This window comes from Rattus rattus, chromosome 1 (genome assembly GCF_011064425.1).
Source record: "Rattus rattus isolate New Zealand chromosome 1, Rrattus_CSIRO_v1, whole genome shotgun sequence".
NCBI lineage: Eukaryota > Metazoa > Chordata > Mammalia > Rodentia > Muridae > Rattus > Rattus rattus.
The window spans coordinates 222,093,608-222,120,589 of record NC_046154.1 but is presented as its reverse complement, the minus strand read 5'-3'; the positions used below and the strand labels follow the sequence as shown (position 1 = coordinate 222,120,589).

The 26,982-nt window shown below is 36.1% G+C and overlaps 1 protein-coding gene across 2 annotated transcripts in view; it reads left to right on the top strand.

Annotated features, from left to right (window-relative positions):
• Positions 1–26,982, top strand: part of Csmd3 (CUB and Sushi multiple domains 3) — a 1,591,133-nt gene that overhangs the window by 1,408,091 nt on the left and 156,060 nt on the right. The window contains exons 33-37 of one of the 2 annotated variants that reach the window (XM_032915219.1): positions 2,818–2,931; positions 3,418–3,513; positions 5,039–5,242; positions 17,672–17,796; positions 25,911–26,007. In XM_032915219.1, the coding sequence (XP_032771110.1) occupies positions 2,818–2,931; positions 3,418–3,513; positions 5,039–5,242; positions 17,672–17,796; positions 25,911–26,007 (636 nt within the window). The remainder of the gene's footprint in view (positions 1–2,817; positions 2,932–3,417; positions 3,514–5,038; positions 5,243–17,671; positions 17,797–25,910; positions 26,008–26,982) is intronic. The other variant, XM_032915225.1, reaches the window with a different exon arrangement.

Here is a 26,982-nt window from a genome sequence, read left to right as displayed (position 1 = left end):
CATATGGTGAAGCCATTAGAAACATAAGCTGACAGCTTATCTGATTCCCTGCAATGATATTACACAAGACTTGGCTTGACAAAAGTGATTTTTGGCAGAGGAATTCTTTAGGTCCTATCTTTTTCTGGGTAACCCCTGGCTGTTAATAGATGCTTCAGGAGGATGCTTCATTCTCTTCAGCTGAGTAGCCACTGGTGTCTATATCCTGTTGCAATAGACTGCCACACCCATGCTCTCATGGATGACCTTGAGAAATTCAACAGGTTGTACTGCAGAAAGAGTCATGAATATGGGGAGGGGAACAAGGAGTGGCCATTCAGAGCCTACTCCACCTGTGTTCCAGCCCAAACACATGCATACATACATACAGACAGACAGACATACAGAATACATACATGCAAACATATATACATATGTATATATGCATATGTGTGTGTGTATATCCACAAAAAATAGATAATATTGATAAAACCAAGAAGTACATGTTAACAGGAGCCTGATATAGTCGTCTCCTGAAAGGCTCAACCAGAATGTGACAAATATAGAGGCGAATGCTAGCAACAAATCATTGCACTGAGAACATAGACCCCACTGGAAGAATTAGAGAAAGGATTGAAGGAGTTGGAGATGCTTGCAATCCCATAAGAACAATACAAACCAGCCAGAGCTCCCAGGGACTAAACCACTACCCAAAGAGTACACATGGACTGACCCATGGGTCTAGCTGTATATGTAGCAGAGGATAGCGTTGTGCACCTATGGGAGGAGAAGCCCTTGTTCCTGCCAAGGCTGGAACCCCCACTGTAGGGGAATGCCAGGGCAGGGAGGCAGGAAGGGGGTTATTTGGGGATGGGGAACACCCTTATAGAAAAAGAGGGAGGGGGATGGGATAAGGGGGCTTATGGCCGGGAAACCAGGAAATGGAACAACACATGAAATGTAAATAAAATATATCCAATAAAACAAATAAGAAAAAAATATAGTGCTTTACTTAGAAAGTGAGAGTTGTTAGTATTAAAATAGTTCAGATATTAAGGAACAAAGAAGTAAATGAATAGTTCAGATATTAAGGAACAAAGAAGTAAATGGTATTGAAGTTTAAGGTTTTGAAAGTAATTTCAAGTTTTATTGTAGGAAAAAATACATTAGTGAAGAGTATTTCTATACAATGTATGTGATATATCACTGTCCTTGTGACCAAAAAAAATTGTTTTGTTTTGTATTTTTGTATTTTTTTATTTTTTTTTGTTTGGTTATTTTATAAGGCAATGGGGAATATCTTATGTTATATTAAAACAAGTTAAAGACACATATAAAAATAATCATCCTAAACCCAGTGTTAAGGCATAAAGTGAAATGTATCATTCATTTCTCTTTTCGGGAGATTTTAGCCTGGGATACAGGGCTAACACAGTATCTTGTATAGAAGTCTGAAGTCAAATGGTGGTGGCGCACTTTCAACCCCAGCACTTGAAAGTCAGAGGCAGGCAGTTCCTCCTCCTCTACCTCCTCCCCATGACCCTCTTGCTCCTGTTCTTGTTTTTCTTCTTCAACCTCCTCCTCCTTCTCCCACTTCTCTTCATTTTCTTCTTCCTTTACAAAGAACTGGACTGGTATCACCAGCTTATTTTTTCCATACCAAAAATGAGTGTATCTAAGTTCACAATATGGTGTCTATACCCGCGTTCCTAAGCCAGACGTAGCATGATGCAGGTGCACTGGGCTGTGTAATAATAACCATGCAAGGATGTCCCTAACTTTGATTTAAATTGTATAAAATGAACTTGAAACATTAAAATGTACTTACATTTATATCTCTCAATTATACTTGAGGAAAAAGTCATATGATTCTGAGTACACAAAGTTACCTTGTTCATGTATCACTAGAATCAATTCATAATTGTTTAAGTCCACAGTTTTTCTACTCAATGCAAAATCCTAAGATTCTATATCATTACTCATTTCGTTCTTACATTTTTTTTTGTAACATAACATATGAATGACCTTCTGTTGTGGAACTCTTAGCTTGTGATCATTGGAAGAGATTGTTGATGTGAATTTATAACGTGAATACAGATAGGTAAAATGGGAACAAAAATAATTGGCTTTCAGAAAGTTCTTGGGCAAAGTACTTCAGAACTGTTTTTTCCCATGAAAAAGTAATGTTTTGTGACGATATAAAATATTTTAGTTGCTGAGGAATCATAAATTATGTTCATATTATTGGAAGAGCCATAATAAATGCTCAGGTGTCATTTTGACACAGTATAACTAAACACTATATCGGAAAAGAATCTCTCTAATAAATTTTTAAATCATGCCTCTTGTTTATAATGGAATGACATTTTGACATTTTGAGAACAGTCTTTTTAAAATCCCCTATATTAAAATCTCTCTTACCTAAAGGAGGAGAAAATGCTATAAAAAGAAAGTCACAAAGTGAAATAAAACTATTCAGAATTAAAAATATGAAAGTAGTTATGATAAATACTAAATGACAACAACCACACATTTTCTGATTAAATCAAATGGATATTCATTTTTTCCCTATATATAGTCTTCTCAAAGTTTTACTTCATTAAAATATGGTCATTGTCTTTGTGGCCTGAAATACATGTGCCAGAATCCAATTTGCACCGATCCTCACTTTTAGGTAGAAAATACAAAATACAAAACAAAACATGCAGATGACTATTATATTGTAATACTTTGTTCTCTGTCTCCTCCTCTTTCTATTTTATTTTTGTTTGTTTGTTTTTCGTTTTTGTTTTTGGATGGTTGGTGATTGGTTTGCTTCTCCTGGTTCCTGTTGCTCAGTGGTGTTTGGCCAGTTTGTATTTTTCCAGACATCACTCCACGATGTTGTTGAGGTGTTTGATGGGCCAACTCAGCAGTCTCCTCTGTTATCTTCCCTCTCGGGATCCCATTCAGGTATCCTTTACTAGAACTGCCATTCATCAGCTATTGCTTAAAGACTGACTTTTGATTAGTATTTTGGAGAGAGTTGAGATCTATGTCATCCATGTTAGCAATACCATTAAACTGAAAACTTATAAATTAAGGATAAAACCACAGTTTAATAGTAATTAATACGCTTGAGAGAAATTGATTAATTTTCTAGGGTTGTAATAAAATAAATACAATACTTAATCACAATCTGTGCTGTTTCATATGATATAAAATATTTAAGAATGAGACATGTATTAAAATGTAATTGAAGCTTTCTGGTTAAAGAAAAAAAAAAGATTGCGATTGAAGACGAACCCAAGGAAAATATATTGCTAGCAGTAGGATATTTTAAAGTAATTTGATAGAACCTAGTTTGACCTTTCAAATGACAGTGTAAAATGATATAGCTTGTTAGGTTTACTGAATGAAGATTATTTATGATATCTGAGTGTTTGTTTTGTTGAGTAGGAGAGTCACTTCCACTGAGTTCAGGTAATCAGATCACAATTCGATTCACTTCAGTTGGACCCATAACAGCTAAGGGATTTCACTTTGTTTATCAAGGTAAGTGACACTATAGTCTAGAAACACAGTAAGGAATGATGTCAATTTCCATGCTTTTGCTCAGTTGTTGACCAATATTATCCTCATAACTGTATGGGAAAGAGGAAAGTTGTTTCCAGTAGTTGTATACTAATCCCTCCCCAAGAATTCTTTCCTTGGAACATTGCTGCTTTAACCAACTTTTAAAAAGAAGGCATTGTTCCGTCGCCTTTCTCAATTTAAATGTCTGATTTTCCTTCCTTCTGTTCCAACATTTTGATGCCAAAACATTCATGTTATCCTTACTATTATTGACTCTTCATTTTTTGTTTTTCTCATAGTCTCGTACTTTTAAACATATGTATATTTGTTGTAATTTATTTATTTAAGGCAAACATTGCTCCATGTAAACAATATGCTTTCTCATTCTCTCAGTAAAATTCAACTTCTGAATAGTCACTAAATATATTGCACACTAAATATTAATTTTCTTGCTTTTTTCTTGCCTTTTATGGACAGCATTTTATAGTATCATTAAACCAAATCAAGACACATTTGAGATATTTTAAATCAATTGTATATGATCATGCAATAGTTCTTGTCAAATGTACTTTGCACTTCTTACTCAGAAATGTATAAACATTTGTGACACTGTATTCTTTTAAATTCCCTCATATTTTATCATTTTTTATCATTGATTATGGCTTAAACTCCTTTATCATAGTAATTTCCTCTGTAACACAACTGTGGTACTGTGCATCCTCAAAGGCACTAAGAAAACTTATATACATTTCCTCAAGTGATACCAGAGGGTTTAATCTATTGGAATTTACCATGTCATTCTTTTGCACTGTTGTCAATCTCTTTAATTACATTTGTATGTGTTTTAAAAGAAAAAACATCCTGTTATCATTCTACTTGACTAAATCCAAAAAGGCACAATTGATGGGCATACAAATTCTAAAATCAATCTCAAATTTGATTATATATGATTGACGAATTAAAAATAAATATTGTTGTTAATCTGTCTGACTTATAGTCTGCTTAACCTGACTGTAATTACTGACTTCAATAGAAACAAACATTATTTGATAATTAAGTTTGTAAACATGTTTGAAATAACTAATTAATAACAATAATAGCCAGTACAGAAAACAAATGGAATGTATTTAATGTGTACTAAGTTACTTTTTGTAGTTGGGAATCCAAACTTAAAAATTATACATCCATTTTTGAATCTGTAAATTACAATAGTTAAATAAAATTATTTTATTTTATTGATAAGAATTTGATGAAACAAAAGAAGAAAACAGCATAATTGATGTTATTTAAAGGATCAAAGACAAATTTTAAAAAATCTTAAATGCCAGTATTCACTTGAAATTACATTTTATTTTTATCAAACAAAACTTTTAGATGTGTTAAAATTAGTAATTCTAATGAAAAAAGAGAAACCAAAGGTTTCTTTGAACCGCTTTAGGAAATTACATTTTAAAATCTATACTGTCTGATAACTATGAAATTAAATCACCTTATTTCTATGCAGCCGTTCCTAGAACAAGCTCTACACAGTGCAGTTCTGTGCCCGAGCCAAGATTTGGAAGAAGGATTGGCAATGACTTTGCAGTTGGTTCACTGGTCCTTTTTGAATGTAATCCAGGATACATTCTCCATGGCTCCAGAGCCATTAGGTGTGAGACAGTACCCAATTCCTTGGCGCAGTGGAATGATTCCTTACCTACATGCATTGGTGAGTGTTTATGTATATGTGCTCAGTGATTGTACATAATTCTGGTCCACTTTTACTCAAATGAGTTTATAGTATTAACATCTTCTCCCGTGGAGAATCCACATATCTCTTTTCTCTACTGTCTGTATACACTTAGGATAATCTTTCTCTGAAAAAATTTTAGTTTTACAAAATGTCCTTTATACCTGCTATTGTATCTTGCTAAAACACCTTTGCCTATACCATCATCCTTAAATATTTTTCTCTCAATTATTATTTTAAGACTCTCTATCTCCCTGTTCTTCTCTGTCTCTCCCTCTCTATGTATGTGTACATGTGAGTTTCAACTGTTATCAGCAGTATTCTGAGTCTTCATTATAAAAATTTAATAATAATCAGGGAAACTTTATTGCTTAATACTGACTGGTATTATTTTCTTAATTCTAGATGGCTATTAAGTTGTTGGTTTACAGTAATCGAATGCTATTAATTTTTGTATATTGTTTGCATTTTGAAACTTTGATACATTCATTTATGAGTTCTACTAGTTCATTGAATTTTTTTATATAGGATCCTATAATCTGCAATGACAATTTGATTTATTCTATTCCAGTTTATCTCATTTTTCTTTTTTTCATTGCTTTGTGTTCTCTTGTGTGATTATTCTGCCTATGACTTTTCAGAGCCAGAATAAAAGTGGCAAAAATGTAAAGATTTTTTTTTACAATCTTATAATTGTTTAAATTACCTCTTGATTTAAAGTGTTATTAAGTATTAAGTTACTTTTTAATCATTAATAAAATCTATACTGCTAAATTTATATGTTATACTTGTATATAATATAACATTATATTGATATAATTTATATTATTAATGTATTATGTTACATTTATTATATTATTTATTCATTTTTTAATATTGTGGTAAGTTTCTTGTAAGCCTAATTTGTTTGAGGTTTTCATCATGAAATGTGTCAAATTTCATGCATTTCTGCATGCATTAAATTGATTGTATGGTTTTGTCCTTGTTTATGTTATTTTGCAATATTTCATTTACTTTTGTGAATGCTAACCTATCCTTTCCTTCCATGAATGATGTAGTAAATAATCTCTTCAATGTGCTTTTGGATTGTTTTTTTTTTTTCGTTGTTGTTGTTGTTGTTGTTGTTGTTAGATAGTTTTGAACTTATGTCTGCTGATTAAATGTTCTCAGTCTAATGCATTTTTAACATGTAAGACAGTCCTGGTTTTGCATATTAAACCACATATTTAAACCATTAAACAAATCTATTGAGAAGTTAATTTGGATTTTGTTGGCAAATAAACCAAATCATTAACTATAGTCCTCCTGATTTATAACAGAATCTTTAATCTTTTCCTATAATAAAACTTCTAAAATTATTATAAAAGTAATCAGTATAGAATTATTTAGAAGTACAGTGAAATTTATTATCAGGTGATTTATGTAAGTATAAATAATTCTGTAAGAATCAGGCTTTAATATTAGGAAGGTCATTAACAAAATGCAGATAAAAAATTAAAATAACTCTAATTTTTAAATAGGTATTAATCAGTTTATTACTCAGACTATTCTTCTTTATTTATGATTCTGAAGAATTCAAATACTATCTTATGTAGGGAAACACTTTTTTTCCCAGCAAAACATGAAACCAATAAGGAGTTTCCATAAAGAAAAAGAAAACACAGAAGAGAAATACTAGCTGATACAGAGAAAGGAAAAAAGAAATGAAAATAACTTTTAACTAGAGGAAGAAAAATGCGAAACTACTATAGAAATAAAAATATAAATATTGTATTGTAATCTACTCTTTTTTAAAACTGAGCAGACGTCTTATGCCTGCAATGTAGGTCAGTCTTTTATTGTATAAGAATATCAAATTAAAGAAAAATTATTTTCTTTACATGTCTTCACTGATTTGAATTGATTTTCTAGCCTCATTTCATTGATATAGGAATGTGGTACGGGAGAACATTTTGTGGCAGGAGACCATAATGGAAAAAGCTACCTACCTCTTATTATCTAGAAAGCAGAAATGCAAGCTCTGTGGATATGATGTTCGTTTTAGAATCATCCCCCTCCTACATGAACCACTGTTTTCAACTCTGCCCTTCTTCCTAGTGGCTCATTTATCTATGACTTTATCAGTGGACTGATGAAGTGGGTTCTTCCTCAATCCAATAACAACTAAAGAGCTGTGTTATTTGTGGGCTATTCCCTAGCAAATGAAGTCCTGGAGTGCAGGTATGGGGGATGCCATATTGGAACTTCATATGTAAACAATTGTAACTGTTTAAGTATTTAACTGATTAGTTATAATGCATTTATAGTACTCAAGGGCAGCCTTTAATGAATGATTATGTATTAACTCTCATAAATGATATTAACATTCTTATAAAGGAGACTGCGGACAGATTTCACTCCCTGCCATGGATGTGAAATCATAGTAAGAAAATGTTCTCTGTGAACCAGGAGAGAAGCTCTTCATAGAGAAATAAATGCCTGGTGTTTAATAGATAAACAAGCTGCTCTGCTTTGTTTTAGTAGCACAAATGAGCTAAGTTAGACCTAGCAACAGTAATTAGATGCTGCTTACAAAGTCTAAGGCTGAGTTGAGTAATGGGTCAAAGCTGGAAAGGTTGCGATACATATTGGGCGAACCTGCCCTTCCATCAAGTACTTTAGAGAGATTTCCCAGAGAATAATAGTGGTCATGAAGATACTATTCATATGGACATAGACAGCAAACCCCATTTTGATTTTTTAGATAGAAATAAGGTATATATTATTGAGTAATGGAGGGAAGATTATCCTTATGATAAAGTCATGAATGAGTTGACCACATATATTTATATGGTTTTGAAGAAAGTAGAACTTGGGAATAATGAACTTGAGTTGGGTGTTGAGAAGAAGAGAGATCTAAAGTATAGAAAATATGTCAATTTGTTTGTCTTGCCTACATTGGCCAAAGTGTATGATACAAAAAGCATTTAATAGAGACTGACGGGAGGTCTGGGCGGCGAGCAAGAAGGCGCAGACCTAGGGCGCAGACCTGTGTCTTCTGGGGCCCCTTTTCAGGCTTGGGTAATATCAGCCATTTTTAGATTGGTTCTGTTTCTATCTTCCCACCCACCCGGGCAAGCAGAAAAACTTACACTGCCCCGTCTTCCCCCAATTCTGCAGGTGGAGGTAGTTAGCCTAGCTTCCTTTTTGAGATATTTTCATTTTTGTGAGACTCTTTGTAATAAAACAGCGAGTTTCTATAACAAAAATAAAGGCATTTAATAATAGAATTGGTATCCAGATTTGGTGGTTGCACGTGCAGTCCCGGGTACCCAGGAAGCAGAGACAATGAAGTTGAACTTACAAGTTTGAAACCAGTATGGAAACTAGAGGAAGACTCTGTTTTAGAAAATAATAAAAATAAATAAATGAATGAATAGATAAATAAATTTAATAATGAAATGTAAAATACAACTTAACAGTTACAAACGTCTGCCTATAAATTAGAAATAAGACCTGAGTTTTCAGAAGACAACTTAGAGAGTAATCAAAATAATGTTTGATAAGATTACTGTTTTAATAGAAGCTAGGAGGGGGGGTAGTTAATAAGATAATGGGAGATCAGTCATACACGATGACAAAAAACAGGACCAGTTACCCAAACAATAGAAGAATTAGGGAGTGTTTATTTCAGAAATCATCAAAGGCTATTTCCTGCCTCATCCTTCCACACTGTAAAGTGCAGGTGTACCAGATTTCAAAGAAGGGATCTCTCTGATGTCTACCATCTCTATACAATCCAAGCTCTGCTATGCACTGTGTCATTCAGATAAGGCTACAGTTGATGGCACTGTATATGGTATTCCACAGCAAGATCACAATATTCCAGTTGCCTCCACATAGAAATAAGAGATGCTTCGAAGAGCTGCTAGTTAAGGAAAGAGCTGCTAATAAAGCCTACACAGAATCCCTCAAATGAACAAAAGAGCAAATGTCTAAGGCAGCTTTAGCAGTGGATCTATATCTTTTACACCATAGAAGGAGATTCACTGGGTTGAATTTAATTATTTATTTATTTATTTAGTCCAGGAAGAACCGCATTCATGTCACTTCATCTTATAAGAACAATGACATGACTTACACCAAGGTAAGCAGTAACACAAAGTGCTATCCTACACTCAGGCTAGATGAGGTTAAACAGAGCCATGATTCTGACCTCTCAATAAGCCAGGTCTTATCTAACTTTCTCAAAAACCAATCAGTCAGTCAATCAACCAATAAATGCTGGTAAAGACAAGATAATTTTTAATGATATGACACTCCATTATGAAACTGTGTATGAAACTGAAAATACCAGTTTCCATGTGTTAATGGGTGTTTTAAGGTACTATATAAAAGGGGATGGGTAGGGGTTGCAATGGTGGCAGTTTAGAACAGGATCTCACTGACCATTATCTCAATATCAGCCAGGCAGGCCTTGTCACCAATAAGAGCTTAACTGCTATTTACAAGGGAAGTTTGGACTCTTGTCATAAGACGTGTACTTCTGTTGAATCAATCTGAGTGTAAGACAGAATGACTCAGATACAGAATAAGTCAAATTGGTGAGATAATATCATGGCAAGACCTGAGCCATTTAGCCAAGGTGGTAGTTGCACATGCCTTTGTCCCAGCACTAGAGAGGCAGAAAGAGGTGGATCTGTTTGTTCCAGAATAGCCAGGGTTACACACACACACACACACACACACACACACACACACACACACAATGTGTTGGGCAAACAAAGAAACCCTGTATTGGGGAAACAAACAACCAACAGACCAAAACAACATCAATAACAAAAGCAACAATGACATCATCATCATCATCATCATCGACAACAACAACAACAACAACAAAACCCAAAACCCAAAAAACAAAACCAAAAGGAAAGAAACAAAAACCTTCTATGTTATCCTCAGGTAGCAAAGTGTAACAAAGCATTGTAAAAGTTAATAGTTGACAACCTATTTGACTATGATGTTCTTGTAAATATCACACTTATACCTTGAACTGAAAAAATAGTTAAGGTGTGTTTAACAAAACAGTCAAACTGGATTGTGGTCCATGACTTAAGGGATCACACCTAGGATAATATGATCTCATTTTTTTTTCTTAATTCTCCTGGGACTCACATGAAGCCTCAGTGTGTTTAGCTAAAACAGCTATTTATTTATACCCCTCTGAAGGAAGGATCTCCTAACTATGTATTTAGATATCACCTTTGCTTCTGTAGGTACAGAAACCAGGAACCCAGCTAAGGGAGGTAAAGGGGACAGACGTTCAAACCAAAGATTATTTTCAAACTTTATTGACTTGTCTGGGATCGAATAACTCGTTCTCTTTCCTCTCATTCTGCATGAAAATATCTATTCTATGCCTACACCACCACTGTTGCTACCTAATTGGTTTTTATGGGCTTATAGCTAACAATACAATTATCTTAGTAGAAATGGCTACTTAGATGCTATTGATCTGTTTTATATTATATTTAGATAAGACTATACTTTATAGTTTTTAGTTAATACTTCTACTTTGAACTGAAAATATTTTAATTTCAAAATTTTCTAAATACAGGGGCTAGAGAGATGACCCAGCAATTACATACACTTGCTGTACTTTCAAAGGTTGAGTTCCCAGCAACCACATGGCAGCACGTAACAGTCTTTAACTCCTATTCTAGAGGTTCTAGTGCCCCCTTTTGGCCTCCAATGAACCTGCACGAATTTGATGCACATTCAGACAAAAACACACATTAATATAAAGTAAAAACAAATAAATTGTAACATTCTGATTACAAGTGATTGTGTCTATTCTTAACAAAAATCTTTAATATCAGAGTAACTTAAGTATGAAAGTCAGCACAGAACTATCTCAAGTTCATGCCTGAAAAATCTCTTTCATTTTTTTGTGTTTAATTTGACCTTTTGTTGTTTGCGGAAATCATTGCCTGCTTCCAGCTTTTGAGCCTCCAGTTTCTAGTCTTTAGAGCACAATACTCCGAGATGGTTTTCTCTTTTAAAGCATTGTTCCATTCAAATCTAACACTAAAACTTTTATTGCCTGTCCTTTTTAAAACCACTTCTGTCCTCATCCTCCATCCATTTTCCATACTTCTGTTCAATGGAACATCCACTGTATTATACATATATAGCTTTTATGTTTGTTAAAATTTCCTTAATCTACTGGAATCCACCTCAGTGTTCCTGATATTACACTACTTTTTAGCCAACCAAGAGGAACTTGCTGCCAGCAATAGCTGAGTAGTGAGTATTCATTCAGTGATAGAATTTCAGCAAAAATAAAACAAAAGAAAACAAAACAAACAACCCAACAAACCGTAATAATTTCCTGAATACAAGTAGAGGTATAACAGTGTTAGCCACCTTCCCATAGGGTACTACAGTCAGTTAACTTAACATAGCCACATACTTGCTCATTCTGATGCTTATGTTAATACATCTGTAGCTTTAAACTGCTAATATCTGTAAGAAAGTTATATATAGGTAAAACACAAAAATGTACTTAAGTGAAAGGATTGAGAAAATGTAAGCTGGTAGGATGCAAACAACTGGAATCTTGCACAAAACTGGAATCTAAAGATTTATAGGCAAATTGTCACAAAATATGAACATTTTGATAAAAAATTGAAGATATAAGAAGACATGTAAAACTGAGTAATAAAAGTTAAACTGGATACAGAGCTTTCATCCTCAAAGTTGACCCTGTTACATTTCAGTGTTCTTAAATTTTTCAGTCTTAAGCCCCAAGGCTGTCCTGTGCAGAGACTCAGAGATTCAAATAACCCCCTGCAGCCACTAATGGCTTTGACAATACAAGGCCTTAGGTAGCAGGACTTCAGTCAGTAGGAGGTCTCTTTTGAAAAGGCCCTGAAGCTACCACCTACAAACCTTAGGGGAAAAGCCTTTAATTAGTTGCTTATCCCATCCCTGTTATTCAAGTGCCCTTTAGACCCAGTATCAAGGTTCCTTGATGGGTCTCCATGATAATGACATCATCTATCTATCTCTTTCATTTTTATTAGGGTGCGAAATTTATGAAGGCGTGTGTGTGTGTGTGTGTGTGTGTGTGTGTGTGTGTGTGTGTGTGTATAAACGTACTTTTAAACACGACTAAAACTCTTATTTCTTTATTGGCTTATTCGTTTACATACACTCAGGAAAGATTTATTATATATAGTGTTAAATAGCAATTATAAATAAATTTATATGAAGTATAAGAAGTAAAAAACTGCCAGAGGTACACACAAACAAATGAAGGTTTCCAGTATTCTTAAGAGATGGGTCAGCACCAACCCGGTAGCATACACCAGCTGATATGAGGCTCTCAACAACTAGAGCAGAGGATTGTCTTGGTGGGTCTAGGTTCAGTTGGAGAAGATGCACTTAGCCCTCGAGAGACTGGAGGCCCCAGGGAGTTTAGAGATCTGGTTGGGTGGGCAAGGTAGGTGAGGGAGGAGTGTGGGGGAGGTATGAGATGTGGAATAGTGGAATAGTAGAATAGTTGGGAGTTTTGAGGGTGGACTGGGAGGGGAATAAAATCTGGAGTGTAAAGAAAATAAAAGATTAAGTAAAAAAGAGGAATAAAAAAAAAGAGAGATGGTTCAAACAGAGAGGGGACAAAGATAGGGATCCTTGAAGTCCATTTAAGTGTAAACTCAATAGTGTAGGGAGTCACTGAGTGGACTGTGACGTGATCTTGATAAGTTTCTGAAAACTCATTTCTAATGAAAGTCGAAGTCATATAACTAAGTGTGCGTCTATCACTGTAGTGAAGAAGAGAGGGGAAGGCAATTTACGTCGGAAGACCAGAGTCATGGAGACGATATTTACCAAGAGTCAGAGTACACTTTTTGTTAACTTATTTATCGAGTGTATGTGTATATGTGTGTGTGCATGTGTACGTGTGTGTACATGTTTGTGTATGTGTGTGTACATGAGTCAGTGCAGGTTCATTCTGCTCTAAACCTCCTTGAAACTTGCTCTTATTTGTTCCTGCTTTGCACACTCCAGGCCCATGAGATTCTGACCTCTTTCTGCCCCGTGTCCTGCTAAAGGAGTGCTAGGACTGTAGCCGCAGGCCAGATCATCTGCATTTTAAAAAAATATTATTTTTTACAACTTGATTGAAGTTTCCCCTCTATCCTCTTGGCCTCTTTACCCACTTCCCCCTTGCCCTGTCCCACATCTACTACTCTTTCCTTTCCCTCCAGAAAAGGGCATGCCTCCCATGGATATCAACCCAATATGAAATATGAAGTTGCAGTAACAATATGTACCTTTCCTCATATTAAGGCTGGGCAAGTGTTACTGGAATTTCCAACGCTAATAAACTCATATAAAAAAACCTCACACAATTCAGATATTATGACTATAAGCTATATGCCTAGATTGGGTAGATCTAGCGTTGTATTATGTTATTCCCCAGTTATAAGACCCCTTGCTACTTGAGGATTCCCCCCCACCCCACCCCCACACACACAGTTCTGGTTCATCGCAGCTTCTCCTCCTCTTCCTCTGACCTCTCTTTCTCCTGTACTCTCCTCCTCTCCTCCACCTGCCCACAGCTCTGGATCCTTCAATCTCACCTTTTCCTTCCATTGCCCAGTCAAAGGCTTTATTTAGCCTTTTATCCAGCAGTTAAAATGGGAGAAGGTTCACATGGCATCACCTGAGTACATGATACTCCTTGGGGACAACCCCCTTTGAGGAACCAGTATGAAAATCAGAATGCAAACAGCACCAGGCCAACCCACAATAGACAGGGCAACCCTGAAGGATGAAAGGGTCCAAAACACAGACAAAAGAGTTAGAGATTGTCAGGAGTCCTACAAGAACACAAAACTATACACACACTATACACACAGTACACACACACACACACACACACACACACACACCACACAGGTGGTCTAGGTCATACCCACACAAGTTCCCTGGTTGGGGTTCAGTTTCTGTGAGCCCCATATAAGTCCAGTTGATGATGAAGGTTTTCCTTGCTGTACTTGACCCTTCTGGCTCCTACAATCCTTCCTTTTTTTTTTTTTTTCCGGGACTGGGGACCGAACCCAGGACCTTGCGCTTCCTAGGTAAGCGCTCTACCACTGAGCCAAATCCCCAACCCCATCCTACAATCCTTCCTTCCCTTCTTCCATGGGATACCTTGAGCTTAATTAACGTTTGGCTATGGGTCTCTGTATTCCTCTTTGATGACAATCTATAAATTCAGCAGAATATAATTAACACTATAATAAATAATATAATTAACATGGGCTTTTGCTGTTATTTTTGTCTTGTTTGGTTTTGTTTTTACCAGTCGTGTGTGGTTCTATCCTAGGTCCCTGGGCTAGCTTTGAGTCCTGGATCTCCAAGCAGTCTCGGGGGTGGGTTCTATCCAGTGGCATGGGTTTCAAGCTGGAATAGCGATTGGTTGGCCACTCTGACAATGTCTGCAGCCTACATTATGTCCAGCCTAAAAGATGTGCAGGGGTAAAGGTGGCATATCGGCACCACCTTTATTTAAACTGGGTTCTGTGGAAATCAATCATATGGCTTTCATTGCGGCATTTTTTCCCGGCTGAGAAATGCTGTTAGTCTGAGTCTACATTTTAAGAGAGAGTTACAGGATTTGTTGAGAGACTGAATTTGGATAGAACTATAAAATGTGAGATTAAGACAGAGAAGTCAGGATGAGTCTTAGTTTTATGACCTAAGGTTATGGTGGGCGACTGGTGGGAGAGAACAGCTGAGGTGTTTATATATTTGGATTTTGAAAGGCTGACTGATATTGATATTGCAGAAAAGGTATGGTTAGAGGTAAGCACTTAGTGTTTACAAAAGATATGGAAGCAAATGTAGTCACTGAGGGAAGGTGATTAATTAGAAAGTGAAAGGCTAAAGAAATGCAGTATATTTATGTGGAAGATTAAGGTATGGGGATTTTTTTCTAGTCATTTTATAAGTTTAGAAAGATCATTTTGACAGAAACTTGTATGTATTGTATATAAATTATTCAGGGAAGGCCAGTGCTATGATGAACGCAATATGTCAGGCAAGGAAAATGAGAATAGTATAAAGATGTAAGAGAAGAAATGTAGTGTTTTAATTCATCCGAGCACCAGAATGAACTTTGAGCCATTTTCCCTTCTTTCATTACTTTTCTTTCTCTTTCTTTCTTTCTTTCCTTTTTTTTCTTTCTTTCTTTCTATCTATCTATCATCTATTTATTTAATTTTGGAGCAAGTATTTATTTTATGACTCTTTGTTTAATTCTTTCAGGATATTTTTGAGACTTATATAAGAGTCGTTGATATTTTTAAAGGTGCAAAATACTCTCTGACCAATTTAATTGACTTTGTGTTTAATCCTGGAAATGTAGTATAAGAAAACAACAGATGGCTTCTGAGCATAAGCTCAGTGGTTAAGAATGCTTGCTGATCTGACAGAAGAGGTACCCACCCACAGACAAGTATAACTCTAGTTTTATGGGACTTGACACTATCTTCCGGACTCCTGAGGGCATCCACACAAAAATGTGTGCTCACATAGATAAATATAAAATAAAATAATTAAAAAAAAACAACAACAGTGACTTTAAAAATTGCTACTCAGTTAATATCTTGTAGTATTGTTTTTGAGCAAGTACTTTGGATTTTTTTTCATTTGACTTGAAAAGTGTCACAAAAGTGGGATTCACTTATTTAAAATTGTTTTTAAATATGTGTGCGAAGACAATGTGGCTTATAGGTACAACATGTTTGTTTACAAGCAAGAGAGCCTTCCTTTGAATCCCAGCCTCAACCTGACATAAAAGCCTGTATATTTGTTATAGCCCTAAGTAGGTTCTTAGAGAACAGAGACGGCTTAATATCAAACAGCAGAGCATCAGAGAGAGAGAGAGAGAGAGAGAGAGAGAGGGAGGAGAGAGAGAGGAGGAAGAGGAGAGAGGGAGGGAGGGAGGGAGAGAGAGAGAGGGGAAGGGAGAGAGAGAGGGAGGGGGGGGGAGGGAGGGGGAGGGGGAGGGAGGAGAGGAGGGAGAGAGAGGGTGAGAAGCAAGCACAAGATACCCAAAGACATCCTCACACCTCGCATATGTCTTTCCCTTTCTATTCTCTGTCTCTATGTCTCTGTCTGTCTGTCTCTTTTCCTTTCTCTCATGGATAAAATGTTTTTATTCTATTTTTTATTTATTGCTACCATTATAGGCAAACTAGAAAAATGTTCAATTGGCAAAGTACTGTGTTATACAACATAATGATAGTTATAACTAAAAGAAATGTAAATTGTCAATTATTTATTATTTTTTTTTTTGGTTCTTTTTTTCGGAGCTGGGGACCGAACCCAGGGCCTTACGCTTCCTAGGCAAGCGCTCTACCACTGAGCTAAATCCCCAACCCCTATTTATTATATTTTAATCAATGGACTTGTTTCTTTATGTAAGTAATACTGTGCATTTTCTGAAAAAGTATTTTGTAATCAGTAGTGTTTCCATTTTGTGGATTGAGACATTTATATTCCAAAGAATTGGAAGAACATTCTTAAGGCACCAAAAATCCATGAGTTTTGAATTAAGCAATGCCCAGAATCTGCAAAGGCCACTTATGACAAGAAACCTCCAATCAGTACATTCTGAAAGTGCTTGGAATCTCAACTTCAGCGTAGACTTAAGAGCAAGAATATAGAATGTACTGTTCTTTCTATTAGGAGATCAGCGGATAAAAGCTGCATGAAATATCTTCCTCCCACTGAGGAACATGACTTTGAACCGAAATCAAGGATGTAAATTCTAGGTTCATCACTTGCTCTGAGATCTTTTGACCTCTAATGACTCTGTTCCCTCAGTTAAAGCATGAAGAAAAATGTTTTTACAGTCTGTTTGGACTATTGGAGACTTAAATAAATTTAAATTCAACAGTTATTATTCTTGTCATATGGAGTGGACTAATTGAATGTTTTCATTGTAATTACTACCAAGATCAATATTAGTTTTTAAAAGATTTCATTACCCCCAAACCCCAAGAGTAATAAAGAAGGTACCAAATAAAAGTAAGTAAGAAAACTCTCTATCTGTATGTAGGTGTTGATCTAGCTTAATTCACTTTTTATTTCCTGTGTGTGAGAAATACTATCAATTAAGTTTTAGAGATGATAACACATGATAGTCATAACTGTGTGACTTTAGTTATTTGCTTATGAATGCTGTACAATTAATTTCTGTAGGTATTTTTGTGATAAACTTGAGTCTTAAAACATAATGTGATGTGGTTTTGTTTACAAGACTGATCTGTGTTGGAGACTTTTCTCTGACCTTTGTCTTAGTGTAATCTTTTTCAGTAGAATTAACTGGCTTTCATGCTGCTTAACTTTCAGTGCCTTGTGGGGGAATTTTAACTAAGCGCAAAGGGACTATTTTGTCTCCTGGATATCCTGAGCCTTATGACAACAATTTGAATTGTGTTTGGAAGATCACAGTGCCAGAGGGAGCTGGCATTCAAGTAAGGATATTTATTTACTTTGCTTTGTTTTTTCATTTTACATTAAAATTAGTATTTTCAGCAATGACAGAATGAATATTATTTTGTAAAGTTCAGCAAATAGTTGTATTGACAAAAAATAGGAATATATTTACTATTAATATTTTTACCTGAAAGCACAGCAAAATCCAGTTTCCAAGAAGACAATAACAAAAATAAACCGAAATCTTCTACTTCACATAATAGAATCTTGAGATAAGGAGCTCAATGGTTTTGTGCATCAGAGATCCTACAGAATAATCTCTGGCCCAGATTATTTTCTTCAAAGAACAGGCAAAGCTAGGGTGAAGATGAGTTTTCCACAGACATGTTTCCAGTAACTTACTGTAAGTCGAACCCATCTCCTAAAGTTTCATATCTCTGAATAGCCCAATGACTTATGAACGCATACGTGAAGTAATCAATTGAAGAGATTAGAGCCCTCAAGACGCAATCACCTCTTAAATGGCACCAATTTTGAACACTGCTATCTAAGAGTAAGTCTTCAGAGTAGGACATTGTGAAGATAACCTAAAAAAGACCACACAATAGGTATTAATATCAAAACATGACAATTGACGGCACAAAACTAAATGTTATATTTTCAGGCTATTAAATTCAGGGTTGCTAGATAGATGAACACATAAATGAACTCACTGCCAAGCCTAATGATCTGAGTTAGAGCCCTGCTCTCACAGGAAAGAAAGAGATAATCAGCTACGGCAAATCACCTTCAGATGTACACTGTGGTGCTGACAAAGTTTAAGCACACACAAACACACACACACATGCATGCACAGAGGGAGGGGGAGGGAGTGGGGAGGAGGAACAAGGAGGGAGAGAGGGAGAGAGGGAGGGGTAGAGAGAGGAGAGGGAGAGGGAGAGAAAGAGAGAGGTAGATAAATACACAAAATCATGACTACAAAAACATTAAAGATAACTATGGGTGTGTAATATCTCCTACAGCATTGGCAAGCTGTCAACACCCACCCTTAACAGCTATCAACTTTCAATAGCTTTCAGGTAGGGAAGGAGCCTCAGGAACCTCTCCTTGCACACGGGAATCTTGAATGGTTTGATCTTACATAGGTCTCATGTAGGTAAAAATAGCTGCTGTGAGTTGATATATACAATATCTCCATTATTCCACAGGAGTGTTCCCTCTCCTCAGACCTTTACATTCTTCTTACCCCTGACTTTTAAAGGTTCCCTAAGTTCTGGGGGTGGGGTTGAAATAGATGTCCCATCTAGAGTTGAGCACTCTTCCTCATTCATAGCCACTTATTCTTAGCTCTTTGTTCAGATATGAAATCCTATCAGAATCACTGAAAAAGCATGATTCTTTGAAACAGTTGAGAGCATCAGTAACATGTCAGCATAAAGATAACTATTTATCAGGGAATTCGACAACATGAGAATTCGGTAAAACAGCAGGAATAGGTTCGTACTAGGGCCAGTGAGCTCCCTATACTGTTGCTTTTGACTAGTTTCACTGTAGCAGGCACAAATTCCCTCTGAGGACTGACCTGGAATCCTATCAGGAAACAGTTGACTACCCAGTGACTGCCATTCCAATATTGCAGCAGTGAATATATCAATCCAGGCAGCTTGATATTGCAGCATGCAGAATTCATTGTTGAATAAAAACAATTATTTTGTTTTGCATCCAGAACCCTGCATGGCATAGTTCCAGTACTATGAAAGGTATCCAGCAGGAAATGTTCCTAGTTAGTTTGAGATTGATGTCTCTATGTGCTATAAGCCAGTGTGGTGTCTGCAGATGTAGGGTTGTATCATCCAGTTCTATGTTTAAGCAAGCACATTAGCAATGACCTTCCCTATTATAAGAGGCCTCTGCAGTGGGCTTCTATAACTAGTGATTTATAGGGTGGTGTCCCACAGGATTTTGGGGAGCAGTATTGTTCTCAATGCAATACACCTCTGATCTCATACGTAGTCAGATGTACATATATAATTAGCTGAAAAAGAAGTGGGTTTTCACAAAGCCTTTTATACTCCCTTAGCTTTAGCCTAGCTGTTTTTCTGTCCTCTCCCCCATTTCTTACTTAAACCTTTATCCCACTGCAAATCTCTTTCTATTCATTTGCTATCCAACCATATATATTCTACTATGCCCTTATCCTCTTTGAGCCATCTTTTCTTCCTTCCTTTCATGATCCTTGTCTGCTTTTCTCCCAGATAGACATTGTGAGAGAAAAATCAAAAGATTAAACAAAGTCTTCAGGATTGTACCATACCTCCAGTTGTACTCTGCAATGAGAATCACATAGAACTGCTATTAGTTCATTCATTTATAAGGAATGACGGATGTCCGTGATTATTTATATGTTATCAGCTATTTCTCTACTACCGTGTCCTATTTTTGGTACGCTGCAGTGTGCCTTTAGTACCTAGCGCTCTAATCATGCTGTTCTCCCATGAACACCTGGATGATTAAGTCCTTTGCATTGCTGATCTGTGCATTGAGATGACATAGTTTAACATTACAGATTCTCCTGTCACTCACTAAACACGTCTTCCTGCTTTAGTTATTACATCAATATTTTTATGGATCGTAGTCACCCAAATTACCTGCTTCTATATTTAACCTTGTCTGTTCTTTAATGTCAACCCATCATTCAGATACTCATGTTCTCAAGAGTCTGAGGCCCATATACTTCAGGCTATATCATCTTCTTTGCAAACTATTTACTTCTATGGTCCCAGTGACTGTTATGAGCTAAACATGAGTTGAATAATAACAGATGATAAAAGCAAAAACAAATACCAAAAATGAAAACATAAAAAGCAAAACCCCCCTCCCTTTTAAAGATAGACAGAATTAATGATAGTGTTTGCACCAATATAGGAAGTCTACATCTCTAATCCCAGATTTACACTATCTAAACTAGTCATGGGGTGTTTACAGGTAAATTTACTGCTAAATTATCCAATAGTAATTTTATGATTTTTTCTCTTAATTTCTCCATCCTTCTCTCTCTCTCAGCATGCCTCAATATTCATAGTTTTTTATGTAATTCTCTATATGAGGATTTCTTCAATCCCACTTACTTTTCTTTTTTTAAGATTTATTTATTATATACAAATACACTGTAGCTTTCTTCAGACACACCAGAAAAGGGCATCAGGTTTCATATCAGATGGTTGTGAGCCACCATGTGGTTGCTTGGACTTAAACTCAGGACCTCTGGAAGAGCAGTCAGTGCTCTTAACCACTGAGCCATTTCTCCAACCCCCCACTTACTTTTCAAAACAAAAATCTTGAATGTTACTCTGACTTACACTCTGTCTAACAAACTGCACCAAGGCTGTCTTTCACAGGATTCTAATTCCATTTATGATTTTACCACAAAAGATCAAGTGGGTTTTATCCTTGGTCCAGACACATTCTCTTCAGTCTATTCCTGACAAAATGAATAAAAAAACAACCAACCAACCAACCAACCAACCAACCAACCAAAAGCTTCTGAAAATTAAAACCTCATGCTATCACTTTCTTACTCATGGCACCTGCGTTTCCCCACCATCTTAAAACTTCACCAGTGCATGTTCTTCTGTGCTGAGTTCTCATTTCTTAATGATTGTTGTATTCACAACATCCATTTCTGTAATGGCGTGACATCCGGTATCCTGTGGACACCCTGAATGTCATTTCCTTTGTTTTTGACAGTAGCCAGCATCTCTCTCCTTATTTGCCTTTACCTTACTCTCATTTCTGTCTGAAACATATTTCTGTGATAAACCTTCTAGAAACTAGATCAAAGGTTAAATGTCCTCCTATATGTTTTTATTAGAACACCAATCAGATTTTCCTATTAGTTGGCTATAAGCTGCTGAGAGCAATAGCCAAGATGGTTCTGACACATACTCAGTAAATATTTTTAGAAAAGTCAACGGACACCTCCTCAAACAGTGGATTTGGAACAATTTTGGAGAGTTAGAAGTGCATAATAAACTAATAAAATATCTAGAGAAAAAACTGTGATATGTCCCTTGCCTTGAGCTAATACCCTCAAAACTGTACATGTCAATGCCAATATAAAATCTTTACTTAGAAAGCACTTTATTTATTGATTCAACCTGGAAAACAGAAGCTGAGTTTAGCAGAGTATTTAGAAATCTCATAGCATGAAATGTATACTGGATTCTTAAGTACTATGCAGAACTGTTTATCACCTTGAAAAATAAGCCCCCATGTGGACTTTGTTAGTGGACATATCATAGTGTATTTTTTATGTTTTAAATGTGACTATATTTTCTGTTCAATAAGTAATATATAGGTTTAAGAAATATTTAACTTGGGTAATAGAGCTAAACATGTATGTGTTAAAAACTGTGTTATGATCTGGTATGAAATGAATTAGGCTTTGGTAGAAAAAATCAGAAAAGATTCTAAAATATCCAATATTTTATTATTGAGAGTTGTTTGAAAAAAATGTAAACAGAAAGATCAGTCTTTCATATTAACATGATTTGCTATGTTTGCTAGGAGTGATAGATTCCTTTATTTTCCTCTTTATTTTATCAGAATGTACAGGGACAGCTTCCAAGGGGTTGGACTTAAGAATAGAGTTATTTATGAACTCACGAAAAAATACTGATTGCATAATTATTACCAACATAGATTTACTAAGTTCCTATGATTTCAGAGTAAAGGGATAAAGTTAGGATTTTTATTGCTGCAATGAACACAATCAAAATCAACATGGTCTGAAAGGGTTTATTTGGTTTACACTTACATATTACTATTCATCATCAAACGATGTCAGGACAGAAACTCAAACGGCGCAAGAACATGGAAGCAAGATCTGATGCAGAGGACATGGCAGACACAAGACCATCATCTACATACAATACCTACACTGGATGTAGGTATTGTAGTAATACTACAATGGTTGGTGTCCTCACATGTCAATCACTAATTAAGAAAACACCCTATGGGCTTACTTACACTCCAATCTTATGGAAGCATTTTCTTAATTGAGGTTCTAGCCATATATATATATATATATATATATATATATATATATATAATATTTCTTGAAGTTGACCAAGATTATCCAAAATACTCTACCACAAAGCTATCCTTCGGCCATGATGGCTAGTTTTATTCAAAACTTCCCAAAAGGCTGAAATAAAACTATAGCCTTCTGTTGTCTCTTATTTGACTTTCTCAGTCATTAACTTGCATAACAGATTCCAGAACACGGCCTGCTAGTTTTTCTGGCCATTTCATACTTCTACACTCAATATTGTTTTATTATATCAAGCTATATTTCTTAGACTCTCAGTCACAAATGGTATCAGATGTTCGTGAATACAGTAAGATATCACCATGAACTGAATAGCTATTTAACAACTAGAATATTATCTTCTCAACGAACTAGAATTGAGTATCTAAATCTTGTTTCAGTATACAAATACCAAACTAGCAATATATAGTTTCTTATTCCAGGTCTCTGGGAGATTTCTTTTTTTTTTTCTTTATTAACTTGAGTATTTCTTATTTACATTTCGATTGTTATTCCCTTTCCAGGTTTCCAGGCCAACATCCCCCTAACCCCTCCCCCTCCCCTTCTATATGGGTGTTCCCCTCCCCATCCTCCCCCCATTACCGCCCTCCCCCCAACAATCACGTTCACTGGGGGTTCAGTCTTGGCAGGACCAAGGGCTTCCCCTTCCACTGGTGATCTTACTAGGTTATTCATTGCTACCTATGAGGTTGGAGCCCAGGGTCAGTTCATGTACAGTCTTTGGGTAGTGGCTTAATCTCTGGGAGATTTCTTAATATGCTATTTCCAACACTGAATAGCACGTATACTTCTTTGCTTTTGGTCACATCAGTCTGTTTCTTGCTTCTGTGGATGATTTTCTTTCTCATCTACCTTTATATTTTTTCACTAGATTTTTTTCATGCATCTCAATGTTTTCCATTTAGTTGCTTCTAAAAGGTGCGTCTCACACCCACAAATAAGGTAATATTTATAATCTCCTCATATTAGGGTCTGTTGTTTCTTAAATACGCTGAAAAAAATCCAGAACTGATTAATGTTCCTCCCCTGTTATGTGTAGTAGGCATACCTACGGGCGCTTATATTTTGTTCTTCTGCTTCTGTGTCCTGAATAACTCAGGGGAAAACAGAAATTGTTCTTGAATATCTTGTCTCCATCTCTTGTTTACGTCACATAGGATCCAGTGATTTCCCTCATGTCAACATATGTAATACCAAGAATTTTGCTATACCTCTTCTGTATCCTATCTAGTTTGGCTGTACAGTGCTTCACTTTTACATTTCTTGTTCTCACCACCAATTCAGTTCTGCACTTGAAGTCTTGATTATTTTCCCCCTCCCACTTTGCATTCCTGTAGTGGGAAGCTGAAGGCATAATTATACGTTCAAGTGCGTAATTATTTTTGCTAGTGTTTAGTATTTAATCACTCTCTCTCTCTCCCCCCTCACCTTTCTCAGCTAAGATTCTGAGCTTTCAATTTATACTACACATTTAGCTTTTAATACACATTATCTAGCTTCCATTTTAGCGAATCTGTGAATTACAAAGTGTGCTCACAATAACTTTTGTGATGAATTTGAAGCACAAGATTGACAGCATCTCTAGGCATTTAAACATGTGAAGGTAGAGGGTACCAGGAAGTCTCAGACCCCGTGACCCTGACTTGTGTTTATTGTATTTATCGTTAAGCCTCACTCCTTGTCTGTGTTCTATTGGGCTTCTAACGTGCATTCAGCTTTCCGCTTACATAAAGATTCTCTCCACTGTGACTAAATTGGATTACTGAGAGTTCACTGAGTCCAGATCATGGTTTGATTCATCCACCGTTTCACACACTTAATAATTTCCTTCCCTTAGAAGCTTCTCATTACCTTCAGCTCAGATCAAAAGTCAACTCCTGCATGAATCTTTACAAGGTATTTTTAGCACAGCACAATGTTTTCTTACACTGGAATGAAGAAAAGAAAAATTCAGAAAATAATTGGCAATGAATTATTGTTTAAGAAAGTAATGGTTGGAGCTCTAATCCTTGTTGTTCTGGAACAGCGCATTAGATCAGGTGCCAATCATGCAGGCAGGATATCTCCTGCCATGTGGCACTCACCCCTGGAGCAGCCGTGCCAGGATCCACTTGAATAGGAGAGTGATGAAGGGCTGTTTTGCAGAAAAAGAACTGTTTAATGAGTGGAATTGTCATAACTGTGTAGCAAATGAGTGCCTACACTTACAACAGAATCCAGTTAGTTAAAATGAATGCATTCTAATAAAAGTTTCCCTTTCCTTTTTGAAAGCTACAAAGCAGTCTATAAAGAACAGAATGGAATCCACAGTTGTGAGTTTCATGGGTTCCTGGAAACCTCATACTGTGCCAAGTGAGGTACAACAAAATAGCACATGTCTGTTTCTTTAAATAAAATTTAATAGACACAGAATCATAGCCCCGTATTTGCCTCCTCACACGAGGCATCTTCAAGGTGACTTCTATTTTGACTACATTAATAAAAATAGTCTTTGAAAGATCCATACAAATCTATTATAAAATGCTGCCTGTGGCTGCCTATATTGACAGTAATGTAAAGACTAAAGACAAAACTTGAATGGATTTTATACATGGAAATAAGTTCAAGAATAAGCCTACTGAAAGTGCACTGTAAAGTCCTCTGTGCTTGTGAGTCACAGATTTGTTTATTTTCTTACAGCAAAGCAAAGAGAGAATCGAGCCACTGGCAGAAGTCTATTACTCCAATGCATTAATGTTAGCTAGTTATTTAGAAAATGAATTTGAATTCCTAGCACATTAAGCCGAAACATTTCGTAACAGTATGTTCTGAAATGGAGATGTCAGCTTCCATGTTATATCCATCATGCGCCGTGCCATCTGCTCCATAAGACTTTTCTCATGCAAATTAGTTCATGTAGACTATCCAGAATCAGATTTTGTTGATCCATCTATGAGAACAGCGGGGATGTTGTCCGAGCTTGTGATCTGTCTTCTAGTGGTACTTCTAGGCTGTCGATCTGCTTGGAAACATTAGGCTTCACCAGAGACTGTTTTCTCGTAGGTACAAATTGTTAGCTTTGCTACGGAACACAATTGGGACTCTCTGGACTTCTATGATGGGGGAGACAACAATGCACCGAGACTGGGAAGTTATTCAGGTAAAAAAGAAATCAGAGTTCAGTAAAATGACAATACAGCCAGCAACACAAAAAAAGAAGGAAAACATTTGCCACAAACTCTTTTAGGTTTAATTATGAACCATACACCGTGACCTAACTTATAAGAAGTTTTAAAGGATAGACAGGAATGGTACATGTTCTCTTAAGCTTTCCGGCATCCTAGCTATAGTTTGCCAATATGTGATGATTTTTGTGATGATTCTTTTACACAAACAGCATAGATGATGTGTGTCATTGCCATATGCTGCCAGAGGTTGTTCAGCTGCATTTAGATGGAGAACAGGACCGAGCTGGAAAGCATCCAGCACCAGAGCTCTTAATTACCATGATGCTCTATGACGTAAGGCAGGTCCGACCTTCTGGCTTTTGTTTACATCCTGCTTCCTGGACAGCAGGGATGGGACCAAGGAATACAGTCAGTTCGGAAACAATTCAGTATCAAGATGCAGCCTATAAGTGATTCTTCCCATTTTCCCCAAGCAGTCACTAGGGCATCTTAAGCATCTGAAAGCAAGGGTAAACATTTACTCTGAATTTCCTCCTATGAAATATTCCCCATGAATATTACAAGGATATTTGCAGCACTGAACATACATCTACTTTGCTGTTTTTCCCAGAACAGAACCCATAGTTATTTTCAATGCTTGCTGTTTGAAACTGTGTTGGGTATTTAGAGTTTCTGTATAAGTAGACAGGGATTAATTTGTTCAGGCAGATATTTTATATTTTCAAATTCAATAATTGGATGGAGCAAGGTTCATTTGCTTCAGAAGTTCAGAAATCCATTATAATACATCTGATGAAAAGGAGGCTAATATTATTTCAAAACTGGGAATTTTTTGGAAAGTTAAACACTAGCTTTGCTATCAGAATATAAGAAATATCAAGTGTTCAATCTGGTGAAGAAATATTTGTCTATTTTATTAATAAAAGTGAATTAATGAATATCTGCTC